The sequence below is a fragment of the Candoia aspera genome, chromosome 2 (genome assembly GCF_035149785.1).
Source record: "Candoia aspera isolate rCanAsp1 chromosome 2, rCanAsp1.hap2, whole genome shotgun sequence".
In the NCBI taxonomy this organism is placed as follows: Eukaryota; Metazoa; Chordata; class Lepidosauria; order Squamata; family Boidae; genus Candoia; species Candoia aspera.
The window spans coordinates 141,997,578-142,018,099 of NC_086154.1; the positions used below are offsets into that span (position 1 = coordinate 141,997,578).

At 40.4% G+C, this 20,522-nt stretch overlaps 1 protein-coding gene across 2 annotated transcripts in view; it reads right to left on the bottom strand.

Moving 5' to 3' along the window:
• The window catches only part of LRP1 (LDL receptor related protein 1), a 320,650-nt gene that overhangs the window by 268,853 nt on the left and 31,275 nt on the right, over positions 1-20,522 (bottom strand). Inside the window, exon 2 of one of the 2 annotated variants that reach the window (XM_063293930.1) lies at positions 12,948-13,070. In XM_063293930.1, coding sequence (XP_063150000.1) covers positions 12,948-13,070 — 123 coding nt within the window. Of the gene's footprint in view, positions 1-12,947; positions 13,074-20,522 lie in introns of both variants that reach the window. The other variant, XM_063293929.1, reaches the window with a different exon arrangement.

The following is a 20,522-nucleotide window of genomic DNA, read 5'->3' on the forward strand; positions in this document are numbered from 1 at the left end:
AACTCTGTAGCTTTTAATCAAATAGCTGCTGCACTGCAGTAAGTACCCAGAAGAAGGATCTCAAAAGCTGCACAAACTCACAACTGCAAAAGGTTTAAAAAGAGACATGCAATGCAGAGGGGGGAAAATGTCCTTATAAAACCCCAAGGGAGAGAGCTTCTCTGGGCCCCAATTTCTATTCATAAACTTTGAATCATTTCCCATGTTCTGTTATCTTATTCTTTCTAAAGACCAGTAAGCAATGCTTGCTGCTGTGATGATAACAGCTTTAACTGCTAATTCCAGGGCTTTGCCCTGCAGGAAGAGACAGACCAGGATAAAATGTCAAGACCTTTTAAATTCAAAGCCAGCTTAATCAATTACTTGGCAGACATGTGCTAGAGGTCTACATCATATGGCATCAATCCAAACCACTAAACTCTCTACACTATAATGAATTGTGTTCGCATGGCATCCCACTGTCAATTCATAGCAAAGACCATTTACCAGCTAAACCGGAACATTTGTCCCACAGACAGACAACACCACCATACTGACCTTGAGCTAATAGCAGTGTGTTCAGTGCGTCTATTACAATGCAGTAATATTCAGCTGCAAAAGCAGAGATCTCAAGTTATCAAGGGTAGTAACTGACGAAGTTTATCCTCCCTATTCCTCCTCATTACATGGTTGGTTCATTTCCTATGGTCCTTTGAGTGGACATCTGTGCCTGCACAGCAGCCTCTTGGAATTAGGATTTTTGGTGAGAGACACTCCCCCGCCCCAGCATACATTATATAAATATGGGGCTCCCACCAATTTGCCCTGTTAAGCATCATACAGCGGATCAAAATCAAAGTAAACCATCCACAAAGTCCGGGGGGATGGGTAGGCTATATACATTCACAGATGATCACTGAAAGCATTATACTTACAGGTAAATAACCAATTCTTCATCACTGTACTTTCTGTGATTCCCACAAGCAGTTGATTGGCAAGCTTCCCTACCGTTTGTTAAAAGCTTCATCTATTGAGACCAAAAGTCCAACTGATAGTACCTGATAAAAGCAGGCAGTTATGATCAAGTGGTGGTTGATTAACAGAACTCAGGCCATGAAATACCTTGCCAAAAGACAGCAGAGGAAACTATCATTTTGCTGAATTTCTACAGTATATAGCCTAGTTAGGTAACAACATGGTCTACTGGTACCTCTACCTCACTTAGCAAAACACTGATGGAAATCAGATCACTTTGCTTCAACATGGAATATGACCTGAACAGAAACTGATATTTACAACCAGTATGGCTGATAAAGAATGCTACAACTCTCCAAACATTAAGGGCATAAAGAGCACCCTGCATGGGAGGACTTGGGTCTGGAAAAAACGTTTGATCATAGGACTACGTTGTCCCAACAAAATTCATCACAAAAGAGATTACAAAGTTCACCGAATGGCCACATCAACATTTACAGCCACCAGAAAGTTTTCCATCTGAATATGTGAGAGGACATACAGCCTTGGGCTCAAGGAGTTTTAATACCAGCATAGATAAAAGGTATAAACTCCAAGCCTGACTTGGGGAAGGATGAATGAAATTGACTACTCATTTCAAAACAGTTTTACAACTGCAGGAGAGAAAACAGTATCTTCCCTGAATGCATGTTGAATCACTAAGATCGTTGTGACATAAATCCCCAAAGAAGAAAGGACGAGGTACTTTGCAGAGCCACACTAAAAAATCTAAAATAGGTCTACTTGGTCCAATGTGTGTGCTCACAAGCCACTCGCAGAATCCAGATTGCTATATTTGAAGGGGAAAAAACCAACTGTAAAGACATGTCTGAATTGCAAACCATGCAATCCTGGTTGTTGAGGAAAGGAATTATAGCTCCTTGAAGTAAACCAAAACTGGTGGGGCTATTATGATATTAGTAAAATGCAGTATTGTCACTTCCATCCTGAAGACTTTGGAATCAATGGTAACAACAGGAAGCCTTGGGACCAGTGGAACCGAAAAACTTCTCCCAGGAATCTACAGCTACAATGGAATCAACTAGAATATTAAGTTATAAATCAACAGTACAATGCCAAAGAGGCAGACATAAGCTAGAGGTACAATCCACAACTTCGCTCTGTAGTAAGAATGAAAGTGACAAAATCAGAAGGAGCCCTGCCTTTACAAAATGCACGCTATGCAATGGGCTGGCTCCCCAGCCGCAAATTCTATGCCCTGGAACATTCTGAACGAGCTACTGCACAAGGACAGAACTCATCCTTTACGGAGGTTGCAAGGAGAGGCTGAGAAACTGCTGTTGTTGCTGAGACAATGTAGAGGGAGAAGGTGGGAGGAGGCAGGTACCATCAGACAGGAAGCACAAGCTGCTATGCCTTAGCCAAAAGGCATCCCATCAGGGACCACCCATTTTACAGCAGATTACCAAATTAAATAGGTACAGGAAAACTCCAGAGATCTTCTCAGCAGTTAGGCTAGGCTGGAAGTAACCAGTAAAAATAATCAAATAAAATGTTTTTTTACAAAATGTTCTACCTGATTCCACAGATATTTCCAAATAAAAAATCTCCTATATAAAATTTAAGTGTCTGAGAGCTCTTGTTTTAAAATGTGACCTTTCTAGAATGCTACCAAATTAGAGAAGTATTCATGGCAATCAGCTGGTTTATTCCTAATTTGGCAACCTTCTCCAATACAGAAAACTTCAGTCTTTAGAGAAGATGGGAGCCATAGTACAGTAATATGGTTAAGACAGTAGAAGTACCAGGAGTTTAAAATGGCTTAGTATACAATCCTATCTATGCACACTTCTTTGAAAGCACACCTACTGAAATCAATGAGGCTTAACTTTTAAACAAACAAAAGTAAGATGGTTCCACGTCAGAAAAGCATACATATACTGTATGCTTGTCACTTACTGACCTACCTAAACCAGCCTAAATCTGAATCTAGAAGCTCTACTGAAACCAAAAAGAAGTAACTTACCAATAATGTCCATTACTTTTAATTTGGCAAGCAGAGTAATGGAGGACAGGGGTGATCTTGACAATGACCTTCAAAGTACTTTGAATAGTAGATATGCAAAAATAAAACTTCACAGTTCCAATTCCTACTTGTTTTGGGTCCAATTAGCTGGGTATCTCTAAATTGGAACAACCTTATAGAGGTTCCAATAGGTTGTATTTCTACAACCTAGAAATATATATGCACAAAGAAGAAAACAATGCACATATTTGATAAGAACATATTTCTCAAGAAAATAAATATTTGTGAAAATCCAGCTTAGAGTTCTAGTGAAAAACAGAATTATTCTTTGAAAAAAAAATCAGAATATAATCAACAGTTATTCTGGTTGCCAGCAATAAATATGTTTATTCCAATTTTGAGGTTGATTTTTATTTTTATTTTAGAAATATCCTTTGGAACTGTGTTATGGCTGAACATTTTTTGTTTCTTCAGAATCCTGTTGTTTCTTTCCTATAAGTCAACTGAATGGTAAACTAAAGATGATTATGCTATTAATGGATCTATGCATCCTTATCTTCAAAAGCTGACATTGATTTCTTTCCCACCCAAACTAAGGCTCAATTGGTCTTATCACTGGCACCAATTTTCAAGGCCTCAGCTTAGCTTTGGAATGCCAAATGAAGTGATGGTGAGAAGAGAGCATCACTTAAGGCCGCTGAACCTTTCCTCACCACCAAGTAGCTCCAAGACAAAAAGAAAGGGGCTTTTGTTTATCTAATTCAACACCAACTGGGACAAAGTTCACCTCATCTCTCCTCTTTGGAATCCCACTGCTTGTTCAGTTCATCACTTGAGAGAAATATATTGGCCTAGGCATTAAAGTAAGAAAGAGATATACGAGCTGCACTCAGATTATTTCCACAGAGTCCCTAAAATATTGTTTAGGAAAGCTTGGAAGAACACTAGGAGGTATGCCTCCTTCGTCTACCCATACAACCTATAAAGCACCAGATTCCACATTAAGATGCTGCTTACATCAACAAGAAAGAGAAAGAAAGAAAGAAAGAAAGAAAGAAAGAAAGAAAGAAAGAAAGAAAGAAAGAAAGAAAGAAAGAAAGAAAGAAAGAAAGAGTGTGACAATAGGGGGTAGTATAGATACTGGACTAAAGAGTATGTCTGTCTCCCATTAAACTGCTCTGAGTGGTTAATGGGACCAAGCATTAATCTTATTCTCTTTCCTGCACAACGTTTTGAACTCAGTATCCAGCTCACCTCAGGCTAAGTCTATCATCCAAGCACAGGGCACCTGCCATTTCTAGCTGGCACAAATCCATATTAGAAACATACCAGACATGGTGGCCTCTCCAGGTATGGATAGAGCGCTTAGCCTTAGAAAAGCCCCTGACCATGGATAAAGGGATGAGGAGAAAGTTTGTGTCATGCATGGTCCAGAGTGGCTTCGTGTGCTATGCAAACTGGGTCACTGTATTATCTACCCTGGAATAACTACCTCTGTTCCAATGACTGAGTGTCACATGTAGCTTGAGCCTTATAATATGACAGACTACCAAGCAATCTAAACAAACTAATCCACAATGAAGTTACAGTGCCACTACATCTGATGTTCTAATCCAGCAGTCCTGAATATATAAGTCTTAAAAAAGCAACAACAATGGCAAAGAGAAATGTTCCTGGGTCATACCTTTCCCCACACCCCAAATTATGTTTGCTCCTCAACTTCATCAGAGCAGTGGACATTTTACTGGCAGTCAAATACTGGCAGTTAAAAGAAAACCCATATAACGTACTTTACTGCACCAGCCGCTCATTATTTATAGCTCATAGTCCAGACACAGATTAAACTTCCTCCAGGGACATGCCTGCATCATGCAATAAAGCAATTTCAATGTTGTGGATTAATAGGCAATTCATCTTCAGCAGCTGAGTCATTGGACAGGGCTCCGGAATGCAGTCAGAGGTGCTGATGCTGTCCCCATGGGAACCAAGTGGATTAATCGTAGGGTGGAGAGATGGAAGCCCTGATTCAACTCCCCAGCAAACATTGATTAAAAGACGGATGGCTAGAGACAGGCCATTACCTCCAGCCAGAAGCTACCATTCACAGCAATCTCACTGGCGTGCCAGGGGGTGGGATGGGGGCAGCCACAGAGCCCCCAGAAAGAACAGAAAAACTTCTAAGAATGCAATGTACAGGCAGCAATGAATGGCAACTTTTCTCAATCTGTTTTCCATAAACAGTATACTACAATGGATACTACAGAGGAAATCCACATTACTAAGATGATGATTTTAGCCCCCCCAACCCCCTTTTTCACTGGATAGCTGCTATGGCTTTTTATGCCACCACCAAATGGAACCCCAGTGGCTGCACTCAACTTTTAGACAATAGTTATGAAACTACGGTTGGCCATGTTGTTGTTGCCAGTTCTGTAGTAGACTGACCATAATATAGCCAAACATAATCACTACAAATACATTTCCAGATAAGGAAAGCCCATAGACACTCAGCAGTACTGGTATCTAGTCCCAGAGCATAATTTGTAAGAAACAAAAGATTGCTGATCTACCTCTAACAAGCTTTCGCAACCAGTTTGCTGGGATATCCCAACCAACCACCTACCCAATATAACATGTGTAAGTTCTCTTAATACTTCAGAATAGCATCTAATAGTAATGGTCTTTTCTTTTTTTAAAGGGTAGTTGGATAAATTTGTAGATGACAGGGTCTCACACTGGTGGTGGGAGCTAATATATAGTTTAGGTAAAGGTAAAGGTTTCCCTTGACGTAAAGTCCAGTCGTGTCCGACTCTAGGGGGCGGTGCTCATCTCCGTTTCAAAGCCTTGGAGCCGGCGTTGTCATAGACACTTCCGGGTCATGTGGCCAGCACGACTCACGGAACGCCGTTACCTTCCCGCCGAAGCGGTACCAATTAATCTACTCACATTTGCATGTTTTCGAACTGCTTGGTGTGCAGGAGCTGGGACGAGCAACGGGCGCTCACCCCGCCGCGCGGTTTCGAACCGCCGACCTTCCGATCGACAGCTCAGCGGTTTAACCCGCAGCGCCACCGCGTCCCTTAATATATAGTTTACCATTTGTCAAATTAGCACAAATTTTACTACTGGAGATAATTAAGTATATGACATACTCATCACTGTCCTACTACTACATTATGAGTGAAATTCTTCAAGAAATTTAAAGCCACCTTAGATATTGGGAATATGTTTTTAGGAAAAGAGTTATGAGACCAATTACAAATAATAGATGAAATGACTTAAACTGATTTTAGCAATAACCCTCATTATTCAACATGAAGTACAAATACTTAGTTTAGCAGTTGGGAAACAAATGGAAGGGAAGAAAGGATCATTTAAAAAAGAATTTCTATAAAGTTTTTTACTCTATAGCTGTTTTTTCTTACTTTGTGCTTTGCATCATTAACTTCCTAAATATCTGTTAAAAGCTTATGTAAATAAAACACCAATTCTGCATCATGAAGCCACAACTAGCAGTCCTGACTTTCCAGATAAAATGAGGGAACAGGACAGTATTTGCAGCTACCAACCACGAACCTAACATTATGTCTTCCAACATACTGTCCTCGGCATAAATGAGGTTTTCAACACAAACCATATTAGTTACTGAACACAGTAACTTACGTAAGACATCTAAAAGAAACATTATAGAGGGATTATCAGAAAATAAGATATTGATAGACATAGATCTCCAAGGCTCAAGCTACAAATAAGCAGCAGAGCTCCCTTACAAAGAAGTTCAAGCTTTTCAGTCTTGTCTTGTGTGAATGTACTGTCCCCTCCCTAACATGCCTTAATACCACACAGTTTTTTTTAAAACCCAGTTTCCTATTATGTCCAATGTAATATGAGATTCTGGACTGAAGGAATCACTCAAACTACAGTTTCCTATTTGGACATCACAGAAATATTGCTTAGGAAACAGGGACTATGATTATTTTATCAGAAGTAACTCAGTTAAGAATGCTTAATCCTAATTGCTTAAGAAGACTGTGTTAATGATTAAGCTTTTATACTTTGGGTATGAGACTCTACTGTGTGGCCTGGAAGGAAGGAGCTCATAAACGCAGCTTGGGTTTATTGTGCTAGCGTTGTTTCTGAATCAACACTGTTCAATTCTTCCTTCAAAAGGTTACAAGCAGGGAGGAATGTGTAGCAGAAGCTCTGCAGTTTAGCCTCCAAAGAACACTGTACTCTACTCCCTCTGTCCTCAGAACAGAAGCCCTGATAAAATCACCCTCTCCTCCACATGCATGTTTTTCACTCTCCCTTACTCAGTCTCTCTCTCACACACACACACACTCACCTACCCATCCCACCACAAAAGCATTTGATCCTCTGGATTGTCCTCAAGGTTTCCACATGCTCCTCAAGGAAACCAGAAGCTGAAGACCAATTCTTACCATTCTTTATTTTGGGGCGATGGTGGTGGCTTCAGTTTGACCTTGACTCCTGGCAACTGCCTGGACAAGTCCTTGCGGTGTATTTGACAACCTTTTTGGAAGCAGTTTGAGAGAGTGACCCACCCAAGGTCACTCAGCTGGTTTCCATGCCAAAAGCAGGACTAGAGTTCACGGTCCCACAGTTTTTAGCCTGGTACCTTAACCACTACACCAAACTGGCTCTCCTTTTTAATCAATTTCTTTCAATTTCTCAAAAAATTCTGCAACTGATGTCATCATGATCCATCCTGATGATTTTGATTTGTTTGCTTGCTTTTCCCATTTTTAATACTTGTAGCCTTAATACTCTGCAATGAAATCCCATAATAACAAAGAGAGAAAATAGGTTTATTTATTGCTTAGTATTATATACAGATGGAGGTCAGTGAATAAGCCATGATTTGTCTTAGGATACTAACCATAGTTTGAAATCATAGTTGCTTTTTGATTTACTAACTCTAACTGCAGATTAATATATGTAATGGGAATGCACAATTTGTTTGTGGTTTCCTAATTTATAACAACTCCTTTCCAAACCTCCAGAATTCAGGCAAAGATCTTTCCTACTCTATTTGAAGATCCCAGGGATTTTGTCAGGGATCTCCTGCATGCACAGTACAGTTTTGGTCCTTCCCTTGAAAAGTTGAAATCTGGCAGACTATGAATAGCAAAAACAATAATGTCTTGCTCTATTGAAACATGTTTCCAGAATTTCCTTTCAGCTTCAGAATAATCATTCTCTGAGAGTAACTACTGTTCTTTTGATTCTAATAATGCTAATACTGCACAATCTTTACCACCTATACTATTTATTTTACATTATGCTTTATCTTCTCAGTCTAATCTAAACAGCTTTCCCATTTAGCTTTTGTTCTCTTTTTTTTCTTTGTTCCCATGTTTCTTCCTTATCAAGGCTTCTTTTAAGACCACTGCAATAAACAGACCAAGATCCTTGTCCCCAACAGCTTGATTTCCTAAACTCCACTCAGGCCAGAAAGAGGAAACAAGGAGCCCATTTGGGCAACCTAATTCCACTGAGGTTATCGTATCACTTCTATTAAATCCAGCATGGGAATTAAAATCTATGTTCAATCCTGCTGATTACATAGTAGCACTATGTATCAACAATACAGTAACAACCTTTCTTCTTTGCATCAGGTTAAATCATCATTTCTCTGATGTGCTCCTTCAGGTATATGCAATCGAAGAAGAAGAAGATATACCAGAAGCATTAGGAATTTCATTAGGCCTGGCTCTGGGCCAGCCAGCAAGAGCAAATTTCACAGAAAAAGCTCAGACTAATTACATGGAAAAAATAGACTGTGCTATAAAATATGCAACAGAACACATATGCTAATCCAGATTTATTCTACTCAGGAGAACAGAGAAAGGTGAGTAAGGAAAGAAATTGTCTTATACCAAAGAACGCTACTGTAATTTCCAAAAGCTGTTAAGCTAGTAGAAATGGGCTATAATTTACCTGATGTTGACATGATTCCCAACACATCTTGGACTGAGATCTCTAGGCACTACCACAATATAAACGCTTAAAGCAGTAATAATAAATCCTACCAAAGCAATAATGAAAGAGTTGTAGAGGAAGGAGGAGAGCTGGGCAGGGAAGCTGGTCTCTGTGTAGCTAAGTCTCAAGGGAAGGGAGTCAGCACAACAGGAACTCCTCCTGAAGACTTCTTTACTCCAAAACTTCCCAACATAATGCCTTCCAGATGTTCCAAAATTCCACACCCCTAATCCCCAGGGAACCATGGTCACTGCATATGTTGGCTGGGAATTAATGCAAGCTGCAGCCCAGTACATCTGGAAGGCACCAAACTGGGGAAGTTTTCTTTACCACTCTTCACAATAAAAGAAGAACTAGGAAAGTAGTTCACACAACATATTACGTCATGCTGCAGTTTCTTCATCTTTAGTTTAGTTTTTAGTACATGAAACCAGCCACTGTAGTTTGTAAGCTATAAGTATACTGTGCAAAATTGACCAGCTGTGATTTTCCTTCATAAAACACAACTAAACAAACCATGGGTTAGCTTGTTGTGTGAACTAGACAGAGACTCAGTAGGACGTATCTACAGAATCCTAACACTTCCATAATATAAAGGTGGTCAGACAACAAATCTCCTATTGGATTGGATGTCAACAACTTTCCAGAACAAACCCCAAAACCTCTCAGAGTCATCTTTGGGCTTGCTACATGTTAGGCTTCACAGCCACACCCCTTTCAATCTTCCTTTTCCAAGAGTAACCAGCAAGAGACTCATTCTTATAAAGCAGCTGAAGCAGAACTGAGGCAATTCAGATGCCAGGGCTGGGGTCTAGGATAAAACCAGGGGACAAGAAACCTCTATAAACAGACTAGCAAGATACAAAGGACAAGGCTGCCACCAAACTGCAAAATCCCACAGCAGAAAGGAAGGAGAAATTACACATCCCAGTCCTGCTACAGAATGCTGCGGTTTTTTGCCATTGTTAAGTCAGTTTTTGTCCCATCAACTATCCAACCTTCACAATAAAGTTAAGTGGATCTACTGGCTCTGATTCAGTTGTACAGAGGGAGAAGAGCGGACTGGATTGCAAAATGCAAAACAGCAAAAGAACAGTGTGGGTGTTTATGGGCTTCGCTTACTGCCCTTGGAAATAGTGGTTACAAGCATGAAGAAAATGGGCACTGGCTTACAGGCATACCCTATGAACTCACACCAGATGTGATGGTCAGGCACAAACTACAGTACTAGAAGTCAGAACACTCTGCACAGATCTACACAGCTTGAAGCAAATCAGTCTGTTGCTCTGCAAACCCACAGCAGTCTTCTTAAGGAAAGGCCATGCTCAGGGGCCCTGATCTACAGCAGAAGGAGATTAAGGGATGTGTCAACTCCTCATACCAGAGCCTTCCAGATGGGCAAGTAAGGGGAAGATTGCCCCCCAGGGAAATAAAGAAGGAAATTTTAATTTTTACTCTTCATATATAACCTCACAGCAAAGAACATTCTCACTGCAGATCTTCTGCTCTGAATTACTTCTTTGCACAAAAACAAATGGATAACTATTACATGTAGGATAAGTAAAAAACAAACAAACCCCAATCTAGTTTATTGTATTTAATGTTTTACATAAAAACTAAAAACTAAACTAAGATGTTTTAGAACATGCAGCTTAATCTTATCAGGTAGATATTATGTCATTTATTCTTTGTCCTGTCCTGCAGATCATGCTATTCCTCTCCCAGAGTTGAAAAACAGCAAGAGTTACTTTGCTTTGGTCAGTGACACCTTTCAGCTTATACCATTCATTTATAACTGTGATTTGCTGAACAGGCCGCCAAATTACCAATCACAATACAGTAGTTGGATTCACACAACAACCCAAACCAAGCAAACAGCATTATGACTTTGCACAATGTCTGAATCCAGCCTGTGACTAAGCACCAAAGTTGATCCCAAGTCTTGGCCAAAGGGAATCACAATGAGTGAAGTGCATAACAATACTTCTAAACACTCAAAAACATGACGATAAAGACTCTGGATTCACAGGATGTCATTACGCTTCTTTATAAAGAGAATTAGCTACCATCGTTGAGAAAAGAAATTAGCAGAGCCATGGAGCTATCCAATCCCATTTACACCTCTGTTGCAATCTCATTTAGCCCAGCCGCTTTATTCACAATGTATGGAGCTGATCTGAAACAGCTGAATAAAATAAAACTAAGGTTATTCCTAGTAACCGAAGTGTCAGAGCTTTGAAATAAGGTCACGTCTTCATATAATACAGTACTATTATGTTTCTGTTGTTCTAAAAGAAACTTAGTTTCAACAGTATTAACATAAGGCCAGGTTGTTACATCTTCCATGAACCTTCTTCAACGTTCAAGCTGCTGGGACTACAAATCCCACAATTCTCAGGTAGCATGGCTTTTGGTTGGCTGAGAATTTTGGGAGTTGTCATTCCAGCACATCTGGAAAATATCAAGCTGGGGAAGATTGGATTACTACAAAATAAGAAAAAGAGAACATTCAGATGCAATCTGAGATCATGTTGGATATTGGCACCTGCAAAAAGTCATTTCATATTATGAAGGGAAACATTACATATAATAATATTATAGATGAACCACAACTGAAGTTAGAATAAGATTGTAAATGAAACCAGGGAACCATTTATTAAAAATTTAAAAATCAATGTGTTCCAAGCCAAAAAAATCTTTTCTTTTTAAGAGATGTAAAATACCCTGGAAAATTTGTAAATGTTGGCTCTGCTGAATCTTTGGCTTTGCTGTCCAAAGGGGCAGTGTGGAGAGACTGAAAAAGCCCTAGGACTCAGAACAACTCTTTCATTTACAAACTAAATAAACCCAGACTCAGCCTTTTCAAAAGCTCAGCCGCTGTGCTCTGACACTGCCAGCTTTTGGCAGCAGCAAAGCAAGGAAGTGGTAGGCATTTCTGATTAATAAGGCAGAGATGTCTTGCATCCAGAGCTGATGGAAAACAACAACTAAATGCTCCATCTTCAAGGGCAGAAGGGGGAAGCTCTCTGTCACTCAAGTCTCATATTCAAGCAGGGCATAGGTTTCAGGCTAGGCCTATTCCAATCTGGACTACAAAACTCCAGATGACCACCATATGGTGGTGCCTCCCTCTGCATTAGCATCCCCCCTCCAAAATCCATGTGGTTTCCACTCTAATAGCATTCCAGAAGTCTTTAAATGCCAGCTCTTCTCCCAGGCTCTGGAATAGGATGATTCTTGAGCTGTTCTCAGGTGTTCTTTGTGTAATTTGTTTTGTCCAGACATTCATGGTTTCTTCTATTACTGCTTTTTTAAATTCTTTTATAATGTAAGCTGCTCAGAGGTCTTTTAGAGTCAGGTGGCCTTAAATCTAATCAATTTTAATTTCCATCAAAGAGATAGAGAGAGTGCTTTCTTTGCTGCCCTCTAGAGATCACCCAGATTTTTTCAACCAACCCAGATCTTGTAGCTCCTTTTAAGACTTATTCCATAGGATCATTCTTCTGACTCAGGGAAACATCCAGATGCCTGGGAGTTAAGCCTAGTTTTCTACTTATTAGGTGGACTTTGCAGTTCAGCATAGCCCCTATCCTAAATCAGGATTGTTGCTTAAATCACACATTCACTAGGAGGTTGATGCTGAAAATCAGCCCAAAATAATCAGCTCACATAAAGGGGAAAGAAAGAGGAGTCAGGGATATCCCCTCTAAAACGACCAAGCAATTGGGAGGATTAACAGCCAATTGCATTATCAAACACCCACTAAGGACATGCAGCAAAGTCAAGAAAAAGCCCTCCTCACCCTCAGCAAAAGAGCAACACAGAAAGGCCGCTTTGTGGATCATCTGCCACCAAAGTGAGAGAAAGAAAGAGATGAGAGACAGAAAGAGAATACAATGTGGCAGTCATCCCACTCTGTTGACAACAACCGGCCATCCCTGAAAAATGTTGGGTTTTTTCCTACCAAAAGACTGGTCCTTGAGCCGGTTCCAAGCGTTCGGGTCTCTCCCTTTTGGCGGTGTAGGTCTAGGCTGCAGCACCCACTCCGCACGCGGGGAATTAGGAGGTTTCACTTTGATGGAGTCTTCTACTGAAGAAATAATAGGGTCATTTTTTTCTTATTGTACTTTTCCCCAACTCCCTTTTAAAAATACTCCCCCCCCTTTTTTTAATTTAAAAAAATATTTAGTAAAATTTATATCCACAAAGCTGAAGTTTGTCAGGCACTCCGGGGGTGTGGAATAATAATGTTATCGAGAGAAAGAGCAATGAAAATGTGCCAGAAAGGGCATCAAGGGATATTGCATTCTTAAGAGAGTAAGTTAACTTGTTTCCCAAATTCTCAGGCTTACACACTGCACACACAGGACCTTCCAGGTTTGATTACACTGGTGAGAATAAATAACCATCAACTAACAGAAGTAGTACTTCATCTGCTCCAAGGAATTCTTTCCTCTGAAAAATAATTAACACTCCCAGAACCAAATGGACATGCAAGTATTCTGTTAATTCTGCAGATAGATATTACTCAATACATTGGTTATGTGTGCAAAATAACCTGAACTGCAAACAGGCCAATCACATTTTTTTGCTGTTAAAGGTTGTCCTTTAATTACTTGGCTCATGAGGCCAAGTATGAAAATCTCTGATCAGGTTGCTTGTTCTGGCCATGCTGAAGCTGGATTAGCCATACCTTAATTATCCCTAGCAGCTATTTTTCCAACTTCATTTTTAAGCTTTTAAATTGCTAAAGCAACCTTGGGAACATGTTCCCCTGCATATGCTCATACTCAGAAAGATGCTTAACTTCAACCTTCCTTGCTCTATCCATCTGAAAGCAACCATTTCCATTCCTCAGGCCTGAACATGCCCAAATCCACCCACCACCCCATTCACTGCTCTTGCAACATTTCAACCCTTTATCAGCTTCTTGTGCTCAACCTCCCCTCCCCACAGCTACATAGGTCTCAGCTAACATTTACAAGTCCAAGAACTAAACAGATTTCTCCAAATGATGCTTTTTCAAGACCAAGTCAAATTACGACATTAACAGTCCATTCTAAAGAAAATTTCTTCCCAAAATCAATGGAAACAATGCTCTGAATCACATCTCAATCAAATTACAAGATGTGGTAATGGTAAACCCATCTCTTTATAAATGGACAGGCCTGGTGTCAGGTTTAAAACAGCAGAAGGATCACAAAGATAAAAATTGCTTGGAACTGTTTTAACTCCTCTTTGCCCAAACCTACCAAATGGATTTTCCTGTTTCTAGATGAGGCATTTACTGTGCTATTATCCTGCCTCATGTCTAGAATTTTATGGGAGTTGCTTGTGGCAGCTTCTATTGGCATCTCTGGTTCTCCAGGGTTTTTTTTAATGCAAATTCTTACTCCAGAAACACACTCACGTGCACACACACAAGGGAGAGGCATAACAGTTGTACAATGTCTTTTAATTCATCGCATCAAGAGCCACCTGCCTGGAAGCCTCTCTAATCTGAGCACCAATATTAGGGTTCTAGAAGTAAGTTATCTCCAGCAAAGGATCGTTACCTTGTCGTGGTGCTGGAGCTTGAGCACCTCAATGATGCCATGAGCTAAACCGTGAAGGGCCACCCAAGACAGGAAGATCATGACAGAGAGGTCAGACTAAATGCGATCCCTGGGGAAGGTAATGGCAACCCACCCCAGTATTCTTGCCGTGAAAACTCAATGGATCAGTAAAACCAGAGATATGTCGGTATACCATCGGAAGATGAGACCCCCAGGTCGGAAGATGGTCAAAATGCTACTGGGGAGGAACAGGGGATGAGTTCAACTAGCCCCAGACGTCATGACGCAGCTAGCTCAAAGCCAAAAGGACGGCTAGCGGCCAATGGTGCTGGTGGCGAACGGCGAATCCGATGTTCTAAGGATCAACACACCATTGGAACCTGGAATGTAAGATCTATGAGCCAGGGCAAATTGGATGTGGTTATTGGTGAGATGTCAAGATTAAAGATAGACATTTTGGGCGTCAGTGAACTGAAATGGACTGGAATGGGCCACTTCACATCAAATGAGCACCAGATCTACTACTGTGGACAAGAGGACCACAGAAGAAATGGAGTAGCCTTCGTAATTAATAGTAAAGCGGCTAAAGCAGTGCTTGGATACAATCCAAAAAACGATAGAATGATCTCAATTCGAATTCAGGGCAAGCCATCTAACATCACAGTGATCCAAATATACGCCCCAACCACAGATGCTGAAGAAGCTGAAGTAGAGCAGTTCTAGGAGGATCTGCAGCACCTACTGGACAAAAACGCCTAAAAGAGATGTTATTTTCATCACAGGAGACTGGAACGCTAAGGAGGGCAGTCAGATGACACCTGGAATTACAGGACTGGGAGAACAAAATGAAGCAGGACATAGGCTGATAGAATTTTGCCAAGACAACTCACTCTGCATAACAAACACTCTCTTCCAACAACCTGAGAGACAGCTTTATACATGGACTTCACCAGATGGACAACACCGAAATCAGATTGATTACATTCTTTGCAGCCAAAGTTGGTGGACATCTATACAGTCGGTAAAAACAAGACCTGGAGCTGACTGTAGTTCCGATCACAAACTACTTCTTGCACAATTTAGGATCAGACTAAAGAGATTAGGGAAGACCCACAGATCAGCTAGATATGAGCTCACTAATATTCCTAAGGAATATGCAGTGGAGGTGAAGAATAGATTTAAGGGACTGGACTTAGTAGATAGGGTCCCAGAAGAACTATGGACAGACGTTCGCAACATTGTTCAGGAGGCGGCAACAAAATACATCCCAAAGAAAGAGAAAACCAAGAAGGCAAAATGGCTGTCTGCTGAGACACTAGAAGTAGCCCAAGAAAGAAGGAAAGCAAAAGGCAACAGTGATAGGGGGAGATATGCCCAATTAAATGCAAAATTCCAGAGGTTAGCCAGAAGAGATAAGGAATTATTTTTAAACAAGCAATGCGCAGAAGTGGAAGAAGACAATAGAATAGGAAGGACAAGAGACCTCTTCCAGAAAATTAGAAACATCGGAGGTAAATTCCAGGCCAAAATGGGTATGATCAAAAACAAAGATGGCAAGGACCTAACAGAAGAGATCAAGAAAAGGTGGCAAGAATATACGGAAGACCTGTATAGGAAGGATAACAATATCGGGGATAGCTTTGACAGTGTGGTCAGTGAGCTAGAGCCAGACATCCTGAACAGTGAGGTTGATTGGGCCTTAAGAAGCATTGCTAATAATAAGGCAGCAGGAGACGATGGCATCCCAGCTGAACTGTTCAAAATCTTGCAAGATGATGCTGTCAAGGTGATGCATGCCATATGCCAGCAAATTTGGAAAACACAAGAATGGCCATCAGACTGGAAAAAATCAACTTATATCCCCATACCAAAAAAGGGAAACACTAAAGAATGTTCAAACTACCAAACAGTGGCACTTATTTCACATGCCAGCATGGTAACGCTCAAGATCCTGCAAGGTAGACTTCAGCAACTCATGGAGCGAGAATTGCCAGATGTACAAGCTGGGTTTAGAAAAGGCAGAGGAACTAGGGACCAAATTGCCAATACCCACTGCATAATGGAAAAAGCCAGGGAGTTTCAGAAAAACATCTATTTCTGTTTTATTGACTATTCTAAAGCCTTTGACTGTGTGGACCATAACAAATTGTGGCAAGTTCTTAGTGGTATGGGGATACCAAGTCATCTTGTATGCCTCCTGAAGAATCTGTATAACGACCAAGTAGCAACAGTAAGAACATACCAGGGAACGGACTGGTTTAAAATTGGGAAAGGAGTACGGCAGGGTTGTATACTCTCACCCTACCTATTCAGCTTGTACGCAGAACACATCATGCGACATGCTGGGCTTGAGGAATCCAAGGCTGGAGTTAAAATCGCTGGAAGAAACATTAACAATCTCAGATATGCAGGTGATACCACTTCGATGGCTGAAAGTGAGGAGGAACTGAGGAACCTTATGATGAAGGTGAAAGAAGAAATGCAAAAGCTGCCTTGCAGTTAAACCTCAAAAAAACCAAGGTTATGGCAACCAGCTTGATTGATAACTGGCAAATAGAGGGAGAAAACGAAGAGGCAATGACAGATTTTGTATTTCTGGGCGCAAAAATTACTGCAGATGCTGACTGCAGCCAGGAAGTCAGAAGTCGTTTAATTCTGGGGAGGAGAACAATGACAAATCTCAGTAAAATAGTTAAGAGCAGAGACATCACACTGACAACAAAGGTCCGCATAGTTAAAGCAATGGTGTTCCCCGTAGTAACATATGGCTGCGAGAGCTGGACCATAAGGAAGGCTGAGAGGAGGAAGATCGATGCTTTGGAACTGTGGTGTTGGAGGAAAATTCTGAGGGTGGCTTGGACTGCAAGAAGATCAAACCAGTCCATCCTCCAGGAAATAAAGCCAGACTGCTCACTTGAGGGAATGATATTAAAGGCAAAACTGAAGTACTTTGGCCACATCACATAATGAGAAGACAGGACACCCTGGAGAAGATGCTGATGCTAGGGAAAGTGGAAGGCAAAAGGAAGAGGGGCCAACCAAGGGCAAGATGGATGGATGATATTCTAGAGGTGACGGACTCGACCTTGAGGGAACTGGGGGTGGCGACTACTGACAGGAAGCTCTGGTGTGGGCTGGTCCATGAAGTCGCAAAGAGTCGGAAGCGACTGAACGAATAAACAACAGAAGTTATAAGGTAGTCTCATGGAAGAGAATGCAGAGAAAATGAGGTTCAACCTTGTACATCTGTTTTGCTGTTTGGTTACTATTGATGCCTGTATCCTCACAATTATGGCAAAACATATTTCTTAAGTATCTTATGGAAGTATCTTATGGAAGTATCTTCCATAAGATAGTCTCATGGAAGAGAATGCAGAGAAAATTAGGTTCAACCTTGTACATCTGTTTTGCTGTTTGGTTACTATTGATGCCTGTATCCTCACAATTATGGCAAAACATACTTCCATCTCATTCTTAGCTCACAAAAGTTTTGGTCTTCTGCTGTTATAAGCATTAGCCTTTAATCCTTCATTTATACAAAATGTATTTTTTAACAAAACTGACCCGTAAAATTTACTTACAAGAAGTTTAACACATCCCAATGCAAACAAAGAAATAAAAATCAGCCAGCTAAAAGAGAACATGAGCAACCCAAATAGCTTTTCCATAAACAAAAATGATGCATGATGGGAGGGGAGGGAAGAAATTTCAATTTTGTTCCAGAAACCCATTTAGCTTCTATTAAAAAACAGAGCAAGGGAGAGAGAGAGTGTTATTTGGCACCATGAAACATCCCATCCATTCAGAACTGGTAAAGCAACGATTAAATAGAGATCTGGTGCAGTTATGTCTGGTCTGGAACACAAAAGTCAGACATTACCCTATTCGTCTTGGCATTCACACCAGAGCTATTCTGCTAGGAAACCAATTACCTGCTTTCCTAAAACAGAATGAGACAAACTTGGGTTTAATACTTAGGGTTTAGTGTAGGGTTTATTTATGGTTTCTTTTTTAAAGTTAGTAATTGATTTGCTATTATAAATTTAAAGCAGTGTGTTTGTACTGAGTTGAACACGCTAGGCAAGAATCAGTGTGATCATAAATGACTCGGCTTCTATTCAAAGAAACAATTTAAAGTTTTCTACTTTGAGACAGACAACCTAAGACAACCTAATGCCTTCCAGATGTTTTGGACCCCCTCAGTCCCAGCTAGGGTGGCTGATGGCAAAGAATATTTGAGAAACAAGTAGAGGTTGTCAGGTTGGTTATCACAGTCCAAAAATAATCCCTTATCTTTCGGGGAGATAAATGAAGGGGAGATTAAAATCACCATCAAATATACTGATTATAAATTATGGGAGTTTATTTACTGCTTTTATATCATGCCTTTCCTCAGGAAGGGCCAAGCGTCTCCCTTACTTTATTCTCTCATTTAGGCTAAACTAAGAAATAGTAATTGATTCAAAATTACTGAATAAACTTTGTATTCAAGTGGAGACTTGAACCTGGATCTCCCTAGCCCTAATCCAGAACTTAAGCTACTACTCCCTTACTGCCTGTTGAGGAAGACTAAACTAGAACATTTTTTTAAAAATTTCTTGGAAGAAATGGGGTCCAAAGATCGCATACAGACTTGCTGCTTCCTGTCACTATTCAGAAACCATAGCCCTGTAAAGAGTGAATCAGAAGTTTGGGCTGAGGTGGAACATAGCAGAGATATAAATGGATAATTACTGTGTCACAAGTGACTGAAGTAGTTGTTGAAAAAAGCACAAGAGCTGGTAAATGTTAGTATAAACTATTATTAAAAGCAGGAGTCTAGTTCAGAGGGAAAGCAGATTCTTTACATACAGAAGGTCCAAATCTTAATATCTGCTATCCAGTCCTATTTGAAATTCTGAAGAACTACTGCCAGTCAAAATAGACAATGATCCAACTCAGTGATTGGATTTCAGTCTCTGTATTTGTGATGCTTAAACCATGGTTTTTAGAACTACAACCTGTGGAGCATGTCAGAATTGCTTGGTTTCTCCCAACATACTAAGCCACAACCCATGATGGCTAAGCCCAAACCAAACAAACCACATTGCATAGCTTAGTATATTGTGGGAACCAGGCCAAGATAGAGCAGCTTCATGTGTCCCTATCTCTAAGAAACCTATAGATCTACAGTTGAATAACTCCCCCAACATGTAGAAAACACATGGCATTGCTCCAAACCAATTAATCAAGTTCATAAGCTAATCTAGACATGACAGAGGAAGTCATAAAAAGGATTTTCTGATCTTCAAAAGTTAAGCTGCAGGGAGACAGGGGATTCATCTCATTGGCACAATGCTAGCAGAGGCTTTTTTTTTTAAGTCCCTTTTTGTACAAAAGAAAGGAACAGATTTAGGTTCACAAAAAGCAATTAAAACTATTCCATACTAATACACATACACATGCACAGTGGAGCCTTCCACATGTTTTAGGACGCCTGCAGAGCTGAACCCACAGCCTGATGCTTCTGGATGATAGCAGTTTGAGGAAGTCTGCTTGAGGCCCACAAGCAGAAGAATTGTAAAAAGAGGTTCTTAGGCAGTTCAGAAGAAATCATAAGCCATCACAGAGGTAGATCATTTATTCATTAGACTCTCTGTTGCTAGACTGAAGTGCCTGTCCCTCTGAAGGAAGCTTTTCACATCCTGCAACAGGAATCTTTGGAGTAGCCATCATTTCAGGAAGCAATTTAAAACAAATACTTCCTTTTCCAAACAATGCAAGAAGTAAAGCAAAACAAAAGAAAATGAGTGTGCATGATATTGGGAACCAGTGGGCATGGTTCCCAAAATAGGATGTTTGGTCTGCAAGGTCAAGAAAATTAAAATGGAGTAAGAGGGAGTGTTTCAAACTGACACAGGCTAAAAAAATCTTTGTTTTCAGGAATCCAAAGTCACACACTTTTTTTTTCTAGAGGTACATGCACATAAATTTTATAGACAGGT